The sequence below is a fragment of the Malania oleifera genome, chromosome 2 (assembly GCF_029873635.1).
Source record: "Malania oleifera isolate guangnan ecotype guangnan chromosome 2, ASM2987363v1, whole genome shotgun sequence".
Classification (NCBI taxonomy): domain Eukaryota; kingdom Viridiplantae; phylum Streptophyta; class Magnoliopsida; order Santalales; family Ximeniaceae; genus Malania; species Malania oleifera.
The window spans coordinates 125,218,515-125,240,883 of NC_080418.1; the positions used below are offsets into that span (position 1 = coordinate 125,218,515).

Consider the following 22,369-nt stretch of genomic DNA (forward strand, 5'->3'; position numbering starts at 1 on the left):
ATGTAGTCCAAATTGATAGGATTGAAACCCTCTTCAATTTCTCGTTGGCTTCTTCTCATTGTACGTCTTAACTTTAACCTCATGTTGTAATGTACGAAAACAAGTTTTTGTAGTCTCATGTACTTTAATCTATTTCTTGTTTTCGTATGGATGAGGCTAAAGGTGCTCCAATTACGCTCACAGTTCGAAGCTGATGTGGTCTGGCTAAGAACTCTAATTGCTATTCTTTGGAGTTCAGGAGCACACAAGCCATAATGAATCCACCATTCAGCTGCATTAATAATTAAAAAGAGTTTTATATTAGTATAGCGTATTTCAAAAGTCAAATTTGAACACAAAGAGAGAAAATAGAGTAATTTTCCATTATTTAGCTATATAGTCATATTTACCAGGATTTGTTTGTTTCACTGCCCTTTTAGCCAATGGGGTTCCAAAAGTCTCTTGCCTATCTCGATATAGCAACAACTAAAAAAGGATGATTGTGAAATAAAATTAATTAATTAGATGTATTAATAATTATTCTTAAAAGTATTACAGAATACTAGAACAATTCATTATTCAATTTAATGGAACCAATACTTACTTGATTAATAGCCCGAATTTGAGTATCTATATCGGGTACCAACTTGGTTATCACTTTTTTAACTCCATCCATGACTTCTCTAGCAACTTCAGGAGAGGGTGGGGCACCATAAAGAAATTGTGGGTTCAAAAAATACCCTACAATTAAATTTAGAAACATATTAATCAATAGTTTTCTAATGCAACTATGCATAATTTAAAAGTTAAAATAATAAGAAATTGTATTTGATTTACACTTACCAGCAGCGTGCAAATCTTGGTGCAACTGAAAACTCCACCGGTTGTCAATAATTTTCCAATAATCTTTGTAAAACCGGCAATCTTTTTGAATGGCCAACTTCGCCCTATCAATTGCCTCGTATATGAAGCCCATGGTTGGTTTTTCATCACCATCAACCAATTTAAGAACTTTCACCAAGGGTTCTTGCACTTTAATTATATCAGAGGCCTTTTGCCAAAACTCTTTGCCTAAGATAATTTTCTTCGAATCATATGCTGGGCCTGATTTTGCCATTCCAAATCTTGAGTTTTTCCAAGCATCAGATGTAAACATTTCCCTTAGTGCTTGTTTATGCCTGACAATAGTCTCCAAAGCAATGAAATTTGTGGCAAATCGAGTGATGGCAGGGCGAAGTAACTCTCTATTATTTGTGAATTTCTTCATGAAATTCACTGTCCATGTGTGGTTGTAAATAAATGAGGTTATTGTTCTTGCATCTTCTAAGACCTTCTTCACGTTACTTTTCTTACCAATATCTTCAAGAATAAGGTCTATGCAATGAGCTGCACATGCTGTCCAATAGAGATTGGGCCTCTTCTGCATCAATAATTTTCCTCCTGCCTTCATTGCAGCTTCATTATCAGTCACTACTTGAACAACATTCTCCTCTCCAATTTCTTCAACCACCTCATCCATTAATCTGAAATGAAATTATAGATTCAATAATTACTACTATTTAATTAAAAACATGCAAGTCCATAATACTATTTGCATATACAATTAAAATTAGAAAATTACCTGAAATAATATTCAGCTGTTCTGCTTGGCACATCAGAGGCATCAACTGATTTGTGAAACACGGTGCCTCTATCGCAATAAACTAAAAAGTTTATAATGTGTTTTCTAGTTGGTCCTGACCAACCATCACACATAAGTGTTACACCTCTTTCCTTCCAAATTCCAGCAAAAGAAGCTATATAATTTTTCATTTCTTGATACTCTTGCTCCAAATAAATTTCAGATATCTCATAGGGTGATGGACCCTTCACCCCCTTTCCAACCTCTGCAGCAATATCAAGCATAGGTTGCATAAATGGAGAGTCAGCTACATTCGCTGGAATCCGATTATAAATTAGGAATTTTCCAACCGCTTTTCCTAATTTACTTCTTAAACCTTTCAGTAACTTTGTGTTGAGTTTTGGTTGTTTCGCACTCTTGCTTCTTTCTAAAATAGGATCCATTGCCTTTAGTCTAGCTTCAGGGGCATCAGGATTGATCCATTGTCGTCCACTACCTCCAGCTTCTCGACCACTATAAGATCGAGCTCCTGCTCTATTGAAACCACTGGTAGCACCACTGCCAGAGCCACCTCCCTCTTCATAAATATTACCTCTTCCAGTTGTTCTTGCTCGAAATCTTTGTCTTTCTTCCCATTGTTGTTGTGATCGCATGCTTTCTTGTCGAGCAAATCTCATACTTTCTTCTTCTAAGTCTTCTTCATCGCTCAAATTCTCAAAATCTCCTCTAATTTGGGCTTCTGCTTCTTCTTGCCTTTTTTGTTTATCTCTTTTCTTCTCAGCATACTGTTGTAGATGTTTCATCATTTGTTCTCTTACTTGTGTGGTCACATTTGAGCATCCAGCTACTTGACCCTTTTTATGTGCCAAGTGTTGTTTCAAGCGTGTAATGCCCCCTTTGATTATCTTCCCACATAACTTACACATAATAACATGTCTATTACCGTCTACCGCAGTACCAAAATGCCATCCAATATCCTCACTAGGTAAGTTTTCATTTCCTCTATCACGTGACATATTGATAGACTTAATTTGATGATCTCTACACAAAATATAAAGAAAATACAAAGTTACAACCTTTCTACAATGACAGGAATAATATAATTAGTAATTTAGTAAATATTAAATAATAAGTACTAAATAGTCCTAATTTTAAATACTTATTACGTAAAAATAAAGTATAATATTTGATTAAAAATAATAAGTAATGTTTATTATTTTTATATTTAAATAAACAAAATTATAAAATATTAGATATTTTATTACAAAAAAAATATATTTCTTTATCTTTAAAAAGATATTTTTATTATTTTTCATAGCTTGATTTTATTTTCATTTATAACTATAAGAAATTAACAGGTGAAAAAGATTTTTGCTCTACTTTCATATACATCATAGCATCACAAATAGAGATCCATACATTACAAATTGACTATTTAATTTTTTAAGCATTTTCTCAGTATATGGATTAAAATTAAATTTTTCTATAAATTCCAGTAGTAATTAGTAAAAATCAGATTTATTAATGTATTAACTATTAGGTTAATTTTTTTATTATTAAGTTATCAAATTTTACTTTATTTGATAACTAAAAACAAAAAATAGATGTAAACATTTATTTTACCTAATTTTAAATTTAAGGTCAAAATGATGTATTAAAACTTAAAAAATATTAATAAACAGGGTCACCCTACTCAAGAAATGGCAAGTAGATACACATGTAACATAAAATGGGTGACAGATGTTATTTAATTTTTTTTTATTTTATAATATGAACATTATTCAATATTTTTTCAATAGATGGGAGTGAATATGATATCTTCTTTATCAAAATAACCACTTTGTCCAGCTGACATAAATAGCATGTTAGCCAATTGGTGCCATGAATTAATTTTATTTCTATAAGTTTGGCAAATCCTAAGACTAAATATTATAATAATTGTGCAGAGTATTCCTTAGAATTTGGCAAATCCTAAGACTAAATATTATAATAATTGTGCAGAGTATTCCTTAGAATTCTTTAAGAATGGTGAAAAATATAGCTCAATTAAGCCTAGATAATATAAAATGCCATCACATGGATGTCTTGTGTACATACATTATTTTAATGCTTTGTTTAGATGGTGAATGCAGTAGTGGATTATTGATATTCAAATATTATTATAAAAAAGGCTTCAATTATTATTGGTAAATATTAATTATTTACTAACCTTAAAAAATATTAATTATATACTATTAATAATTGCTTGTTATGTCATGGAATTAATTTTCATAATTATCTTTCAAAAAATATAATACAATTAAAATATTTATAAATTAAGAAAATTTTATTTTACATAATTATTAATGATTTCTAATTTTTTACTCTATTAAATTACTTTTTTTTTTAATTCAATTTAACAAACCTATTTTACAACAAAATATAATTTAAAAAAAAAACAGAATGAAAAGTGCTGTGGGAACAACAAAATATAATTTAAAAAAAAAAAAACATAATGAAAAGTGCTGTGGGAACAACAAAATATAATTAAAAAAAAAAAACAGAATGAAAAGTGCTGTGAACAACAAAATATAATTTAAAAAAAAAAAAAACATAATGAAAAGTGCTGTGGGTGTTGAGTGTTAAGAGTTAGAGTGTCTCATACGCTGGGCCTGGTAGTCGACTCAGAGCGAGAGAGGGGAGGGATTCGAGGGAACTCGAAGGAGCTCGAAGGAGCGAAGGCTGCGAGCTGCGAAGCACAAAGCAGAGATGACGCCAAGCTCCGAGCCTCCGAAGCTTAAAACGAGAGGCTGGCTGGTGGCGACTGCGACGACTGGCGGAGGAAGGTGCCGACTGCGACGACTGGCGGAGCTGCTGCAGACCTTTCGCCGTCGCTGGTGACTCGCCAAGTTGCTGGAACTGCAAGATGAGTAGATCTGCTCGGTAGCCTCGGTGTGCTCACTCTCAGGCTTCGAAGCCTTCTTATTGCTTCCGCCAGGCGCCAACAAATTTTCAAGGTCAGTTTGTAACTTTCCATTTTACCCTTTGAATGGCAGATGAGTGTGGGGACTGGGGAGGGGGAAAGCAGCGCTGCTGCCTGCTGCCTGCAGCAGAAATCCTTCAGCGAATCTGCGACTGTCGGCCATGTAACGGTCCGTAACGGACGTTACGAAGTGTAACGTTGGAGAATCGGCCGTTACGTGCCGTTACGCCTCCGTAACGGCCGTTACGGCCGTGAATTTTTTCCGAACCGCATTATCGGCCCGTATCGGTTTCGGGGCTTCCGATTTCCGTTACGTATCGGCCGTTACGCTACGTAACGGCCGTTATTTAAAACCATGGCGCACTGTCACCTTGTTGAGCGCGCGGTAGTCTACACACATCCGCAGGCTCCCATCGTGTTTCTTCTGAAATAGCACCGGTGCTCCAAATGGTGCTTTGGAAGGGCGAACATATCCCGCTTCCAATAATTCATCAAGTTGCTTCCTCAATTCTGCCAACTCTGGAGGCGCCATCCGATATGGCCCTTTTGCAGGTGGTTTCACCCCTGGAAACAACTCGATCTCATGCTCCACACCCCGTAGTGGAGGTAGTTCGTGAGGTAACTTATCTGGCATCACCTCCTTGTACTCATCCAACACCGCTTGGATAGTTGTAGGCACCAGCTCTTTGCCTACTTCGTTATCTACCACCATCGTGGCTAGATATGTCTGCTCTCCCTTCCTCAGACCTTTCTTGAGTTGCATGGCTGAAAGGAACTTCCCATCATCTCCTTTCGTTGCAATAGCTTGCACCATGCACGGGTGATCTCCCATCAGGCATAGGGAACCAGCCGAAGGCATCATCACTGCCTTCGTTCCCCTTAGGAACTCCATTCCCAAAATGACTGGAAAGTCATCCAATGGCACTGCTGTAAAATTCACATGACCTTCCCACTGCCCAAGCTTCACAGTAACTTGCTTGGCTACTCCCAGAGTAGGCTGGGCTACAGAATTAACTGCTTTCATGCGTCCTGTATCCTTCTCTAAGGATAAGTTGAGTCTCCAAGCTTCTGGTTGCGAAACAAAGTTATGGGTAGCCCCGGTATCCACCATAGCGCGGGTGCTCTTCCCATTGATTCTCAAGTCCACAAACATTAGCCCTCTGGCTCGTGTAACCTTTGGTACTTTCGCCTGCTTTTCCAATGCGCTCACCTGCCGCATTGCACCCATCCTCGGGGTCTCATCTTCTTCCCCGTCGTCTTCCCCTGCCTGTTCGGCAATGGAAGCCTGTAAAGCATTAAGTGATGCCTTGTGAGGGCACTCAAAGACTCTATGAGGACCTCGACACAAGAAACACTCAAGTTTACCCTTTCCCTTGGGTGTGTTGAACCCCCGAGACAACGAAGCTTCCTTTGAGGTTGATGCTTTCTAGTCGGCTCCCCCATTCTTGGGTTTGCCTTTCTTGAAAGACTTTCCATTGTTTCCCTCTCCGCCAAATCCTTTGGACGAAGTGGTTTTCTCCCCAGCATAGTCAGTCAAGCGTTCGGCAGCAGCTTGTGCGGTAGGCAAGTCTTGAACTCTTTGTCTATGAAGTTCAGTCCTTGCCCACGGTTTCATCCCCTCAAGAAAATAGAACAACTTGTCCTTCTCCGACATATCTCGAATATCCAACATTAAAGCCGAGAATTGTTTCACATATTCGCTGATCGACCCCGTATGCTTGAGATCTCTCAGTTTTCTCCTTGCATTATACTCAACATTTTCAGGAAAAAATTGGGCCTTGAGCTCTATCTTCAAGTCTGCCCAACTATCGATTACACAGTTTCCATTCTCAATGTCATAGTACTTAGCACGCCACCACAGTTTGGCGTCACCCACCAAGTACATGGTTGCAGTATCCACTTTCACCTGTTCCGAGGGAATTCTCACAGCGCGAAAATACTGTTCCATATCAAACAAGAAGTTCTCTAACTCCTTAGCATCACGGGCACCCCCATACGTCCTGGGTTCTGGCACCTTGGTCTTGCTGACTCCCGGAGTGTTGGAGTTCCCCATAGCAGGAACCATCAGATTCACCTTTGCATCCAGATCAGCCATCCGGGCCTGCAAAGTTTCCACAGTGTGGTGAAAGTCCTCTGACATTTCACTTGTCAAACTTGCTTGATGTTGCTGTGATCCCATCACCTCATCAACAAGTCCCCTCAGTTGGGCCATCTCGTTGGCCATATTGTTGGTTGTCTCTTCAACCTGTGCTTCCAGTGCACCAAGTCTCTCAGCAGTGTTTGGTGCCATGGTCAACTACCAAAGCTTCCCAAATCTAATAACGAAGGCAATCGAATTCACGTAGCAACTCAACCTTGGGCTCTCACCAAGTGTCACCGACTTGGCTCTGATACCAAATGTCACGGTCCGCCTTTTTCACACCGTTGTGAAGGGCCGTGCGGCGCTAGCTAAAGCACTCTTGCTTAACTAGCCAGCCTTTTGTTTACCAACATTCATCCACGGAACACTTTCATTAACATTCAATCAGATAGCAGCGGAAATTATAATCAATTCATGAAAGCCGTGGCAACCAAGCAGTAAATATTGAAGCAAACGTAATTCATTAACAAATCCTCCGTTGACATGTTGTACTTAGCGAGGGAGGCAAGTAGGCTAAGCACGTTGACAATTGCTAGTGAGTTTTACAATGATTGATGAACACTCACCCTCCCCTAAAGAGCTTTCTGGGCCATTCTCACTCTGGCACTAGGAAACATCAATGTGACCGAGGAGTCATACTGCCTTATTTGGCTTACAATGAAGTAAATACTGGAAAATAACCCTACACTAGTATTTACATGATGGAAACCCATCCCAAACACACGAGATAAGCGGTCACAGGCAAGCATAATGCCCTGAACAAGCTTAGCTCGTGACACTGTGCTACGTGTTATGTGTATGAGCGTGTGAGATTCACCTCTAAAATGATGATTTAAACCTAAATTCAAACGTGGACATCCAAATTTTGTTATCAAACATTTCTAGGACTTTGTCTCTTGGTAAGTCATTTTGTCATACAACATAATAGTAGTATACAATCATGTATGTACGCCCTATCATGTTATTATTAAGTAGAAAATAGAACATTTTTTTTTTTCGTTGAATATAGATATGATACACAGAAACACAACCTCCCTCAAGAACAGCAAAGGCTCAGATATGAGCCATTGACATACAAGCTCATACTCAGAAAACGGTTAGGTTTGTCACCTCTTCCCTCTTTTTCTCCTCTAGCACAACAGAAATGCACCCCGGCTTCATTCCCTAAACATGCATTACTAAAATGACTGCGCTAGGTACTCCACTCCATGTGTTTTGGAATATTTGGTACTCAAAAGGCATTCATTCGGCAACACGTGACTTTCAGGGAAATAGCATTAGTAATAGCATCATGTTTTTTTAAACAAGGTATGAATACATTAAGAGAGAAAAAAGTACAAATGGCAGAAAAGCCATCCTTCATTAATCAGAAGTAAAAGTGTTATTTTATTAGGTAAACATTTAGCTATTCGATCATGTGCAACTCATTAAATAAATAAACTATACAGTCAGGGCCAGTCTGACCATAAGGCCTTGAGCATTTTTGCCTAGGGGCCCAAAAATTTTGGGGCCCCCAAATTTTTTTAAATGTTAACATTATTTATGATGTCATCACTTCCCATACTCTTTTCTCTCACTGACGATTGACTTTCCCACTATCTCAAAAATAAATGAAATTGTATTGTGAAAAGTAAAGTAAATGCAATTTAATTCTTTCTTTTTCAAGTCCCAATGTCTCATGACCGTTTGGCACAACTCTTGAAAGTTGAAATTGACTACATCTAGTATGTCTTTAAATATTCTATTAACTACTACACTGCCCCTCCCTCACACAGTCTCAGGCACTCTCTCTCAGTCATTCTCGTCTCTAACTCTCTATTACTCTCATCTCTTTCCCTCTATCTCTCTCACTCTCTATGATATTTTCTTTGCACTTCAACGTTTTCGATTCTCTGATTTTCTTTGATTTTGCATCTCAAAAAATTAGAAAAATTAATTATAAATAAAAATAAATATTAAATTAAATATAAAGAGGTTCTAATTAAAACATTCGCCTAGGGCCCCATATTATGAAGGGCCGACCCTGTATACAGCAAAGATACTCAGCAAACAAAGTTAAACACAAAAGGGCTATATACTGGGAAACAGCAAACCTACCTGACAGTTTCAGGGTCATCTTTTAAGGCCTGCAAATACTCTGAATTCGTTGTCGGGCCCCCACTGTCAGTCTCACTGTGACTCATTGAACAGCCACTGCTTTCCCGTGGTTGCATAACAGAATATTCAGTAGATGAATTTTCATTATTTTCTGATGACACAGATGGCATTTCTTCAGTTATTTCTTCAATGATCAATCCTGTAAAACAAACCAGAAAGGAAAATAGATTGAATGCAATCAAACTGCCAATTAATAATAAGATAAATAAGAGAAAAAGAGAGAAATGAAGGAATAACAACATACTTTGTGGCATTTGCTCACCACCTCCATTTTTTAGCCTCTCCTTGGCATCTCTGTTTCAATTCACAACTGTGTCAACTTAAACAAGTTGTTTATAGATTGCAAATGAAAGAAGATGTACCAAAGGAACAATGAAAGCCATCACAATTGAATCCAGAGAAAATAACATTTAGTACAAATTATCTAAATCAAGCACATATGAATCATATTAGGGTGAATTGCAAACACCTCATTTGATCTTTCTGACAATAGCAGCATAGCACTTGCCTCCATTAAGGTTCCAAAAAATGCATTTACCTCCCTTCTTTTATTGGAAAAGAGAGAATTCATTAAAGGGCACCAAGGGTGTGCCAAGCAAGTACAAGGGGACCTCCTTTTTTGTTTTTCATTGAAGAACACCTAGGGAGTGACACCAAAGTACAAACAAAAGCCGAGAAGAAAAGAAACACTTGTAATACATGGTGTCCAAAAAGTCAAGAATTGTGTGTGTCCATCATGTACAAACCACTATGCCAACTACTGGTGAAAATCAGTGAGGGACGTACAGATCTTTCAAAAGCACTTCTATTCCTTTTGTCCCCAAAGTCCAAACTATCCAAAAAGTGGTCAGAAGAATCAGATTCAGGGATTTTCTTCTTTTCTTGTTAGAACAAATAGCTCTCCAGGCCCAGATTTCATTCTCCATGGTCCAAGCAGTTACTCACTGCTAGCCAACCAGAAGTGGCCAGATCGTAGTGGTTTCATTGTTCAAAGGAATCAGATTCTTCCTCAAACAAATATCTGTTAACTAAAGGGATACCCTTTTTTTAGAAGTTGTTACTAGTAAGAATCTTAAGCAGAGTTGCCTCCACAGGATTTTTTTTTTTTAGAAGGAAACTTCTGTGGGGACTTCTCATTTCCAAATTAGATTCCTGGGGAAATTGTTTCTGGTTACTGTAGGACAAATAAGTTCACTGTAGAATGAGCTTACTGAAAAGCTGCCATCCTTATCAAGGATCCATTCGGTTCACTGGGGTGTTAAAAAAGGAACTTAAATTCCACAAAATTATCAATCTCCCAATCAAGGGCATTCCACACAAGGGAAATGTCCCAGATTATACTACATTACTACAATCTGCAAGTTGACTGCTAATCAGAGCATCTTTTCACAGGCCAAGCTGAAAATATTGATTTGAATTTTGCATTTTATGTTAATTGTAACAACAAAAAAAATCCATAATACCCATCAGGAAGGGCAGTTTTTTATTTTGTTTGTTCAGAATGACTAAATTGATGTTTAAAAATATAAATATCAAGAAGATATTAACTATTTTTTATTTCAAAGCAATTTTGATATCAGAAGTAAAATTTTGTACTTAATGTGAATATTTTGTTCTTCACTATTTCATTCAAAGTTTGAAATTTTTTTTATTATATCATAAGACCATTTTGATTTAATTTTTAAAACTATATTTACCGTAATATAGAATTCTAAATTTTAGTAATTTCTTGTGACTAATTACATTCATGCTTTTTTTTGCAAGTATTAGTTAGCAACACTCGTTTTTTTCCTTTTCCTCAATTTATTTTGTATTTTAATTTATGCTCTAAAATACTATTTAAACTAAACTATGTAAATATATGCAGATGATAAGAGAAGATTTAATGTTGCGTGTCTTCCCTACTATTTACTTTGATCCCATTTTTCCTACTCATTTCAACATATTTACAGGACAATTTGTCATTTTAAAAATTTAGCCCATCAAAATGATCAAGTCAAACCTCTTTACTGATGGTTAACTCGTGGCAAGGGTTATACCCGCAAATAGTATTAAACTTCAAGGGAAGTGAGAGCATTTTTTGAAAGCTCAAGGGCAATAATGGTAATTTATATTAGGGCAGCAAACAGATCTAATGCACATTAATAATTCAAATTTTAATCTAAGATTGATGACATCCTCTTACACTGCTCCAGAACCAGAATCCTTTATGAATTGGCCACTTCTCTGATGAGGCAGCACTGCGGCAGTGGGTTACTGCCTAAATAATGAAAGGGGAGCTATTGGCCTGGCAAAGGTATCCATTCCAACAAGGAGAGAAAAAAAGATTCCTCATTGCCCTTGCCATCTTTTGGTTTGTGTGGATAGAAAGAAGTAATAGAGCTTTTGAAGGATCGGCCATGCCCCTACATATTACTAAAGACCATAGGGTGGCTACTGTGACCAGACGGTATAGTGATTCTTTTTTGGTTGACTTCCTTGTACTATTTGATCTTTTTGACACCCTGCAATGCAGGTGATTTCCTTTGTTTGTTTTGTACTTGGGTGGCATCCCCTTGAGGCTTTTTAACTAATCCTTCTCTGATGATTGGGAAAATAAATAAATAAACCTAAGAGATTAAAGTTTCATCTGCTTTAGAAGCACCTTATGAACTGGCGGAATTAGAGTCTAAAATGGATTAATAGTGCAGAGAACTGGCTCATCCAGCATTCCAGCCTATGTTCAAATGGCATAACTTGATGCATGTATGAATGATATGTATGGCATAGGTCCAAAAAAAATTAAATGCATTCCACTAACAAACTCCACATTTCCAAATCAAAAACATTCATACCTCAAGACTTCTGCAATAGTCTCGTCGTCAGGGGAAACCTCGTGAGCCTTGCCCAAATCGGAGACAGCATCCTAATAAATTTTTAGAAAGTTCACCACAAAATGCAAGGACATTAGAAAAACCAGTGTTTCAGTTTCCTTAAAAAAAACCCATAATCTACAACAACAGCAAAAAGTTCAGAGTAAAACTCACTTCTAATCGTCCTAATTCTTTATATGCTTGACCCCTACGGTAAAGAGCCTTGACATTATTTGCATCGTGCTCCAAGACCTGAAATGCTTCAAATACGTAGTCAAAAATTTAGGGGAAAAAATAAAATAAAATAAAAAACAAACGATAGGCTAAAACAGAGAAAGGGGGAATGCCAAACACTATAACTTTTAGTCCAACTTCTCTTATTCTTTTCCTAAATATATATTTTTAAGATAACGAAAGAAATTTCACTAAGAGGAAAGAATTCAAGCTAAAATACAACAACAACAATGACAACAACAAACCAAGCCTTATGTCCCCTTAGGTGGGATCGGCTACGTGAATCCTTTTCCTCCAATTTACACAATCATGGGCAATTTCCTCTGACAAATTCAGAGCTATTAAATCATTACTATCGCATTGAAGTCATTTACGTCTACTCCCACCCCTCCCACTGCCCCTCATAGTAACTAGCTCACTCCTCCTCAGCGATGTACTATTTGGCCCAAGTTGCAGGTGCGCAAACCATCTAAGCCATTATTTAGGAAGAAACTAATAAACAACTTACTCAAGAACCACTTCTTCAAACTACTTCCATCATAATTTATAGAGCACTTTTTATTTCAATTATTTAGATTCATTTACTTATATTTAGAACTTTTTTGGTTCATTATTTCATCTCACTCAATGTTTCAGTCTGAAATAATGACTTGAGAAACACAAATTGACAACTTAAATTATAGCAAATACTGAAATAAGAAGAGAAAAAGGACTTGTTCTTACCTCAGAGCCTTCATTTATACAGTCATCATACTGCCTTGTCTTCAAGTAACATGACATCAAGTTAAGGGAGCATGCTAACATGAGTGTTCTGCCTTTCGAGGATGGAATGCCTTGTACATTTTTCTTTGCCTGAAGATATTAAAAAAATTTTGAAAAAGCAAATAAATTGTCACTCAAAAAAGTAAATATGCACTAACCAATAGAACTGACACACTAAAATTCGGACAAACATAAATGTTTCACTTACAAGCATGTATTTCGGCAAAGCATCTTTGAACTTTCCTTGGCTGTGAAGCTCATTTCCCTGTCCAGTTGAAACAGAAGGTTAGCAAGTCGTAGATGCCAATATGTCGCTGAAGAGTAAGACCATAAGATGCGTTGGGTTCATGGAATCAAAAAGATTCCCATGGGATGACATTCTTGGGAATGGGATGCCAGCCTCATGGGAATATTTTTGCTGGCTTCACACTATAAGATTTCTAGATATGTGCATTCAAAAAGATACCCTTTATACACTTGAAACAATATATGATATATGGTCATATTTTCAGCACCAAAGCCTATTAGGAATATGTAGCAAATTAAATCCATGCCATAAATTTTCAACCAGCATAAATTAAAAAATTCAAACACATAATAATCCAACTAACCAAAACAATCGGACAGTATAATTTCGTAATTTCTAACTATCATGCTATATTATTGTAACATGGTAATAATATTTTTTTTTTATTGATTTCTATTTTTGTTATTATAATAATTTAATATTATAAATATAATACATTTTTGTAATAATATTATATTATGGGGCATTGACTGTCCAAGATAGTCAAGATAATTTAGTCCAAAATATATGATTCCCATGGCAATGGGATTCCCATGAAACTTACCCATGGGGAAGCATGAGAATGAGATTCACGTCGGTTAGCTTCAAGGTTTCAAGTTGGTTTCGATGATAACAAATTATTTTGGACTAATGGCTTTGATTTTAAGGTGTGATTCAACAAGTTATAAGCCATTAGAGCTTGAAAATCCTTTTATCTTTTTGTATTTATTTTATCTCTTTGAATTGTAATTTGGTGTTCTTAGAACTCCATGTTTTTAATCATCTTATGGAACAAGGAAACATTGTTTCAAACATCAAATTTAGTGGAGAAGTGTTTAGGTTTAGAAGGAATTGGAAAGGAAGTAAGAATGGGTTGTCCCATGCATAGTGCTGAGGATTGGTCGACCAGCCTTGGAAGTTGGTTGCACAATTGACCAACCTTTGTGATAGGTCAACCGCACTCGGGGATGAATGTGTCTAACAGCTAGTCATAGGGGTCAACCAGCCCAGAAGAGTGGTGGACCAGTCAACAGGTGACACATCCTGATGGGCAGAAAATAGCTAGCTTGATTCCAAACTCTATATACTCTGTGCCCAAAGAAAATTATGAGTGAATATTGCTATCACATGTGCTCTACTAATACTCTCAATCTCTCTTTAATCTCTCATATTTGCTTATCTTCCTCAAAGAGAGAAATACCAAAACTCCTTGTGCCTTACCTAGAGAGTTTTTGTATTCATATTTAGCCTTTCAGGTTGTACGTCTTTCCTTGTGAGAAATTTTTTCTTTTATGTTCAACTCTTCTTGGTGTCATTGCCTCCATCAAAGCAATGGGTGTAATTGGTGAACTTACCTCCATTAAAACAAGGAGATTAGTGAAACCTCAAGGTGCTTAGGCTTTAAGAGAGTGGACATAGGCTTGAGGAAGCCAAACCACTATAAAAAGAGTTTGCATCTCTCTTCCCTCGTTCTTTTTAATTGCTTTAATATTTGTGTGGATTTTCTTGTCTTTTTTTAACTTGTTTTAAATTTGTTAATCATTCACTTAAATTTCATTGAACCTAATTCCCCCCCCCCCCTTGGGTGGCTGCTTGGGCCAAGGACATGTTATGTGAGAATCATTCATTACCAAGGAATGTGGGATTCACGCCACATTGGATTCCAACCCCAAAACTAATTTGGGAGTAGAATGTCATGGACATCAACATCCTAGGAATGTTGAAAAATGCCGCGAATCGAACGCCACCTAAGAGAAAGTCATTTATAATTTGTTCCCAGAAATGTGACAAATAAGTTGGCTATAGGTACGCAATCAAAAAATAATTATTGGAAGGGGCAGGCCAGGGGTAAATAACATAAGGGAAAAGGTTGGATTTTAATACGATAGTGTACACACTGTTTTAATGCACAACCAAATTGAATAAATTCCTAGTTATCACATGTACCATATTTTGTATCTACATCTATATTGATACATGTGACGTATAATTTTAGAGGCTTGCGTCTTCTCATTTAAATTTCATTTTAAAGAACAAAATATCAGCATGCATTTCTAAGAAATCTAAGCAATAGTAATTTAAAAAAATTACTAACATAGGTACATAAAAAGAAATATATCACTGTATGCAGTGAAGTGCCAAGGATAGGAAATTACATGGAACTCAAAATACACCATATGAAAATGACAAATTTATAACACCCTCCAAAGCTATTAAAATGCAATCATACAAAAACTAGATTTGACACATACCCATTAAAATTCTCACCAAAATTATTTTTCTAATCCCTAATCTAAACTGAAGACAAAAGAATCTCCCACGCTACCAAATTGAAAGAGAAAAAAAAGGGTTAATTGCAAAACAAAATATTCACAACCATTCTTTTGGGATTGCAAAAGACTGCCAGATAATCTTTTTTGTGTACACAATATATCATAAAAACTGTTAATATTATTATATTTTGCGTTGAGGAAAAAAAGATCTTAACCAATCTAGAGCAGGAAAAAACTTTTTAAAGACATCTAGGGCAAGTTGCCTCCTTTTGATGGGGTTGCTTCTTTTTAATGAGTTGCACGACCCACTTGGCTACAAGCTTCTGTGACTTCCAAAAAAGAGAAGCTGGCACCCTTTTAGATTCTTTTAGCAGCTGAAAAGAACTCCTCTTAAAGCCAACTGAGTCTTTTTTTAGCTTAAACAGTCCATTTTAGTCAATTAATTTTCACCATTTTAAAAACTTTATCAACCAAAAGCTCAATGAGGTCAAATGCTTAATGTTGGCTTCTTTTTCAACTGAATTGACAGACAATCTAACAACTTTTCATTAGGCACTACTCATCAGTAGCGTTTTAAAAGCCACAAAAGGGCCATGCTTGCCCCCTAGTGGCTCTGAAATTCCAAAATCAAAAACAAAACACATATCAAAACAAAAAGAAGGTCAAAGAGAGAAAAATTTTACAAAGAATATTGAAGTCTTCAGACATAAAAAGACTCTTCAGTTAATGTCTTATCATCGTAGGCATAAAACTTGGAGACACAAATATGAAACATTGGAGTTATTAAGAACAACAATGCTCATTCCTGTTTCTGTTTTTCAAACAAAATAAATTCAGTGTTTGGGCTTTAGTCGGTCCCAATTTACCTGTTTCTTCAGCATCTGAGCTGCATTTAATTCATAAGTGATTTGGGCATCAAGACGGGAGCGCATAGCTGCGATCTCGTCAGGCGTTGCATTTGCCATCTTCTCACCAATCTCAGCCATTTCCTCTGGACGGGTATGCTTCAACTGTTCTGCAGCACTTTTCAAATCTTCAGGTGACATGTTCTTCATGCTTTCTGTGGCCATTCTCATCAACTCAGGGTTAGCCATCATCTGCAGTGCGAATAACACGTCATGACCTTTACAACCCAAAAAAATGACCATACAACTAGACCTAGCCAGGAATAAATAGAACTATGAGTTTCTTATTTCTTTTCTTTTTCTGGTGGGTCGAGTGGGAGTTTGGAATCAAAGACCATCAACTACAATGAAGTACAAGCATACCAAGTATGAAAGTACAAAAATTAAATCTATCAAAAAAATGCAAGGTTGTCACTGCGTGACTTAGAGATCAAGGGTTCGAGGCATGGAAACAATCTCTTGCAAAAATGTAAGGTAAGGCTGCGTACTATAGACACATTGTGGTCCGCCCCTTCCCGGGCCCTGCATACACGTGAGTTTTGTGTACCGGGCTCCCCCCCCCCCCCCCCCCTCTCCCCCCCTAACAAAAAAATGCAACACTATAAAGTTAAGATGGAGGCTATTTCACAGATTTGAGCTCTCATGATACCCCAAAATAATCACCTTTTCTATCTTAAAACCTGAAGCACACAACAACTATAGTTTCTTATATGTGCTCCATGTACCCGACTTATATGTGCTATCAAGGTCTAAACAATATCAAACAAAATCCCATTAAAAGGCCAAAAGGCCAAAAGACCAAATATTTTTAAGGCCCATTGACCTAATTTGGGCAATTCACAATGTTAACAAAGATCATAAAATAGTGCCCACTAAAGTAATATAATTGCATTGCCTAGTTAATAAGCAAATTCAAATAAAAGAAATGCTAGGGTTCAAGTTCTAGTCCTGCTGAATACCAGCCCGAACACAGAAAAAAGAAGTCTTTTCTCCACACACACACCCATGCCCCAAAACGTGCACACCTGGCCTAAAGGGAGAATCCACCTAGAGTCATTTTCTTAAAATAAAGGCTGTATTTTTTACTTAAATCAACCAAGACCTCTCCACGTGCCACTGAAGAATCCCATCAATTCATGGGAGGGTTGTGAGCAATATAATGAACAGTTAGATCAGAGAGGACAAAAACAACCATATCCGGTCAAATCAAAATAGAAACAATAAATTATCATATAAACTTCAGAGAGAGAGAGAGAGCATCTAGAGCGTTTCTACTTTCAATCAAAGTTCAAACATATCATGAATAACAACCAAATCAAATACAAATTCAGTTCAATTCGCAGTTAAACCAGCACGAATTTACATATCCAGAAACAGAATTATCAGAACGACTGTTAAATTTAATAACTACACCAAATTCTACATGGGTCGTTCTTCAACCCAAAATAAGACTAACAAAAATTGCTAAAATCTGACAAAAAAGCGCCCACAAAAAAAAATTCATCCAGTTACAAATATTTTTGGAAAAAAAAAAAACACTGTAATAAAGTAAAAAAGTAACCTGTTGTTGAATCCTTGCAAAGTCAGAAGGCGACATTCGACTCATGCGCTCTTGAGCCAGCTTCATTAACTCGGGATCCATCATGCCGTTAAACATTGTCTATCACAAAACCCAGACAAGGAAATTCAGATCCCAAGTTGAACAAAATGGGTTTGATCTTCAACTGGCAATATTGCGCGAACTAGGGCTTAATTTGGAGAAGCAACGATTACCCGGATGAGAAAACAGAATTAGAAAGGGGCAGGGCCTTAATTTGTTGCAAAGTTCCAAAAAAGAGAGCTGAATTCGAATATCTAAATCCAAAATTGGAGTCTCGGTTGGACGCCCACCACTGGCCGTCGATTTGACGAAGGTCTAAAGAATGTGCAGTTGGTTATGTGAAATTACTCGTGTGACCTTTCAGTATCATTAAGAAACTGAAATCGTGACGAGTTCGGATTTGGAAATTTAATTTTGGACTGAAATGGTCAACCCATTTTTTTAGCTAATTGGATAATACCAAAAAAAAAAAAAAAAACAAATAAAAAATCATGCTTTTTTTTTTTAAAGGTTAGGAATAGGAGCAAGAGATTTGTTCGATGGAATAATGATAGATTTGGGAGCCTGCATTTTGAAATTTAAATTTGAATTTGGGTGAATTTAAATAAATTTTAATATAATTTTATATTATATTTTATCTAAATTTAATAAAACTCCAAATCCAAAATTTATTCGGAGTAAGATTTTTGAATAGCAAATAATAGACTAGAGATAGATAGGGGTGAGCATAATTCAATTTTAATCGAATCAATGGACCGAATTCGGTTGGTTTGGTTTGGTTAATTTGTAGTTTGATTTGGTTCGGTTTTGAATTTGATAAATTCGGGTATTCGGTTTTCGGTCCGATTATGAGGAAATTATAATTCAATTAACTGAATTACCCAAATTTTAATTAATTAATAATTAAATATAAATTATTAAATTATATAATTTTAGGTTAGGGTTCCAAACTTCCAATGGTCCATTCGGCTATTTCCAGACCCCATTCCATTCGGTCATTCCCATTTCGGCATACAAATTATACATTCATATTTTTTTATATAATTAATTTTTTTCGGTTAACTGAATTATCCAATAATTCGGTTTGGTCGCGTACGGTTTGGTTATGGGGTGGGATTAACCGAAAAAATTTAGTTAATTCGGTTAATTAGTTGAACCAACCGATTGCACACCTCTAGACATAGAGGGTTAAAAGCAAAAAGAAAAAAATGGTGATAGTTAAAATTAAGTTTGGTTGAGTAACACCAACTAATATAGATGTGGTTAATATTCATGTATATTTTACATCATTTTCGATGTAAGAACTATAAAATAATTATAAAAAGTGAACAAAAGAAATTATTGAAACTTTAGTGTAGGTACAAGAGAAATTATTCATGTTCATAAAAAAAGAGTAAAATGGGTAGAGAACGTAAAGAACATACGACATGTTTATAAATATGTCTCCAATATTAACTAAAGGAAGCTGTTTTTAATTAATTTTTTTCAATATTTTCAAAAATATTCTTAATTTACAAATTATTTTATTTATAATATTTTACAAATTATGAATATATATATATATATATATATAAAGTTATTTAACACGTGTTTATATTTTAAATTTGAAAATAAAATTTTAAACTTTCCATTATCTCCTAAAAAATCTTAAATTTTTAAAAGAATCAAATATTGACACACACTTTTAATTTTTAATTTTTTTAAAAAAATAACTTCTCATTGCCTTTTTAAGTCCCAATATCCCTAAAAATAATAAATTTGAAAAGTGAAGCACATGTTTTTAGGAGTTTGGATTTTAGGTTTAGATTTGAATTTGAGTGGATTCAGATAAAATTTAATATAATTTTATATTACATTTAAAAAAAAAATTCACACAAATATAAATTCAAGGTCTTTCTCAAACATAAGATAAGAATTTTCAGTCATTTTTTAAATTCATCATTGTCGCAATATTCCCAAACGCGAACTTGGGATGACTCAAAAATGATAATGAATGATGAAGTGTGTGGTTTTAAAACTGTTATTGTCGTGAAAAAATAATGTGTGATGGAGTCGCCGCTGACATTTTGAAGTGTAGTTAGAATACTAGATTACTACCCAATTAAGGGTATAATCCGTCTACGTTAGTAGAGTCGAGTTTGGGAGTTTTGTTACCCGAGGGGAAGTTATCAGCACCCCCTACGCGCCTATTCTTATGAACGATACCTAATTAATCGAAAATTATCCTAAAATAAATTTAATAAGTCTTTGAAAATTACTCTCCTTCAAAAATCAAAGAAAATGCACAAAATAAAATACTACATAAGTATTCCCTTATAACCAGAGCATACCGTATTCCGAAGAGCTCATGCCTCGAAAGATAATACCTCGGGAGGTTTGGAATTTATTTGTGGATGAAAAATTTGTAAAAACAAGTTTTCCAACTCAAACATATTTTTTTATATTTTCCTATGATTTTTCTGAATTTTTGTGTGATCTTCCAAGTATGAGAGCAATTTTTTATCTCAAAATATGATTTGCAATTTTTGATTTTTAATTGAAATAGCACAAAGACAATTAAGAAAAAACAACAAAAATCAAGTCACAAATATTTTTAAATTTTTCTCCCAAATTTTCTGATTTTTTGTGAATTTTATGACATTTTTCTTATTTTTGTGGATTTTTAAATGAATTATTTAAGTAATATTATAAAAAATGATTAAATTGGTTCCATACTGGTTCAAAAGGACCCGAACCGGTTTGGAGAAGAACTGGTTCAAAAGGGGGTCAACCTATTTAAGGTCTGGTCAAGACAAAGCGTCACGTGGCACTCTTCAAGTGGCTAAGGGCATGTGGTTGGGATTGCATATGTGGCTCGATCTCAGACGTCCACCGAGGACAGAGATCTAACGGCAGAAGAAAGGACACACGGCCTTCTGAATGTGTGGAGGATGGCACTCCACGTGTCATTTTCCTAGGGTGCAAGCATGCCCCTTTTTTTTGTTTTTAAAAAAATTCTTTTTCATTTTTCTCCACTTTCTTTCCTGCCCTCTCTTTCTCTTTTGCTTAGTCTCCACTCCCTCTCCTCTACAGCCAAACGAGCCTCTCCTCAGCGAACTAGTGCACGAAGCCTCGGAGTCTCGTGCTCTTCTTCTTCTATCTCCCCTCTTGGCTCTTCTCTGTTTCTATGTGTATGTGTTCAATGTGTGAGTGAATATATGAAGTGCGTAAGAGAGCGTGGGCATGGAGTGTGTGCAAGTGCGTGTGTTAACGGGTGCGTGTGTGGATGCATGTGGTTGTGTGTGTTACTTTTGTGTGTGGGGTGTGCGTGTTTTGGTGCATGCATGCGGTGCATGAGTGATGTGTTAATAGTGAGCATTTGATTGTTTGCATGGATGTAGTGTGTGTTTTAGTGTGTTTTGGTGTGTGAGTTAGTGTGTCTAAAAGTGTGTGTGCAGTTGTGTGTAAACTGTGAGTGAATGGTGTGAAAGTGACTGTAAATTAGTGCGTGTATCAGTGTGTGTTTTAGTATGTGCATGAGATGTGTGCTTTAGTGTGTGCTTTGCATTGCAGGCAGTGTGTGAGTTAGCGAGTGTGGCGTGTGTTACAGGTAGTGTATGAGTTAGCAAGTGTGGCGTGTGTTTTAGTAAGTGAAGGAGTGTGGTTTGTGGGTGCGTGGCTGCATGCATGAGTTGGTATATGTTAAAGTGTGTGAGTCGATGGGTTGGCAAGACATAGGAAAGATGCATGTTAGAGTTTACCAATGATAGAATCTAACTTCCACACCACAATCATGATTCTTCACAGCAAAAATAAGAAGCAAACCGGTGTGGAAATTGAACACAATCCATAAGCACGACCATAAATCAAGTATGAAAAATATACTCTCTGTTGATTTTCACGTGCTTCTGGGAAACAGAAGCAAATCAAACCTCAACGTCACTGTTGCAAATCTTTAGAGAGAGAAAGAAAGGGTAGAGAGAGAAATGAAAGGCGAGAGAGAGAAAGGAAAGGCGAGAAAGAGGGAAGCTTACGATCAGCGGTGATGAAGAAAGTGTTGTGAAACTTGAGATTGTTCCACCTAACTTTACCACAGTTACAATTGTACAGGTAAATAGAGAATGAATAATTGTGCAAAATTACACCAGGTAAATTCCCAGGGAAGTGGGGGGTCACAACGGACCGCTTAAATCCCTCTTTCCTAGACAGAATTTTCCTTAGACATGTAATTAACACAATATATTACTACAACTATACCCGACAAAAGTTAACTTCTGAATAGATAAACGGAAGAACACCAGAATTAATGAGGTTCGGCTAATTGTGCCTACGTCCTCAGACACTATCAATCAATATTTCTCTATTGTAGAAATATTACAAAATGAGAGAGAGAAGAGAGAATGTGCCTAAGAGAGAAGTAGACAAATTTGGGGATGAGAATACAAATGGAGGTGATGGGTTTATATAGGTTAGGAAATACCACTATTACAACCACTAATCACCTACCTTTGAAAAATTAGCCCACCATTGAAGACTTCAATGGCAATGGTAGGCTTCTAGAATAAGCCATATTTCAACAAATCTCCACCTTGGCGAAATTCCATCTCTTAACATCTCTC

The 22,369-nt window shown here is 36.2% G+C and overlaps 2 protein-coding genes across 2 annotated transcripts in view; both read right to left on the reverse strand.

Annotated features, from left to right (window-relative positions):
* The window catches only part of LOC131148665 (outer envelope protein 61), a 31,371-nt gene extending 13,221 nt beyond the window's left edge, over positions 1-18,150 (reverse strand). The window contains exons 1-8 of the mRNA XM_058098528.1: positions 17,733-18,150; positions 16,133-16,363; positions 12,916-12,972; positions 12,669-12,797; positions 11,886-11,963; positions 11,694-11,764; positions 9,104-9,153; positions 8,800-8,998 (exon numbers count right to left, since the gene is read on the reverse strand). Of these exons, the coding sequence (XP_057954511.1) occupies positions 8,800-8,998; positions 9,104-9,153; positions 11,694-11,764; positions 11,886-11,963; positions 12,669-12,797; positions 12,916-12,972; positions 16,133-16,363; positions 17,733-17,828 (911 nt within the window). The 5' untranslated portion in view covers positions 17,829-18,150. The remainder of the gene's footprint in view (positions 1-8,799; positions 8,999-9,103; positions 9,154-11,693; positions 11,765-11,885; positions 11,964-12,668; positions 12,798-12,915; positions 12,973-16,132; positions 16,364-17,732) is intronic.
* Positions 629-2,829, reverse strand: LOC131148666 (uncharacterized). The gene is made up of 2 exons (XM_058098529.1): positions 1,601-2,829; positions 629-1,502 (listed from the first exon to the last, which is right to left on the reverse strand). Exons 1-2 carry the CDS (start codon positions 2,614-2,616, stop codon positions 779-781), a joined length of 1,740 nt encoding a protein of 579 aa, XP_057954512.1. The 5' UTR covers positions 2,617-2,829; the 3' UTR covers positions 629-778.
* Positions 18,151-22,369: the final 4,219 nt, after the last annotated feature.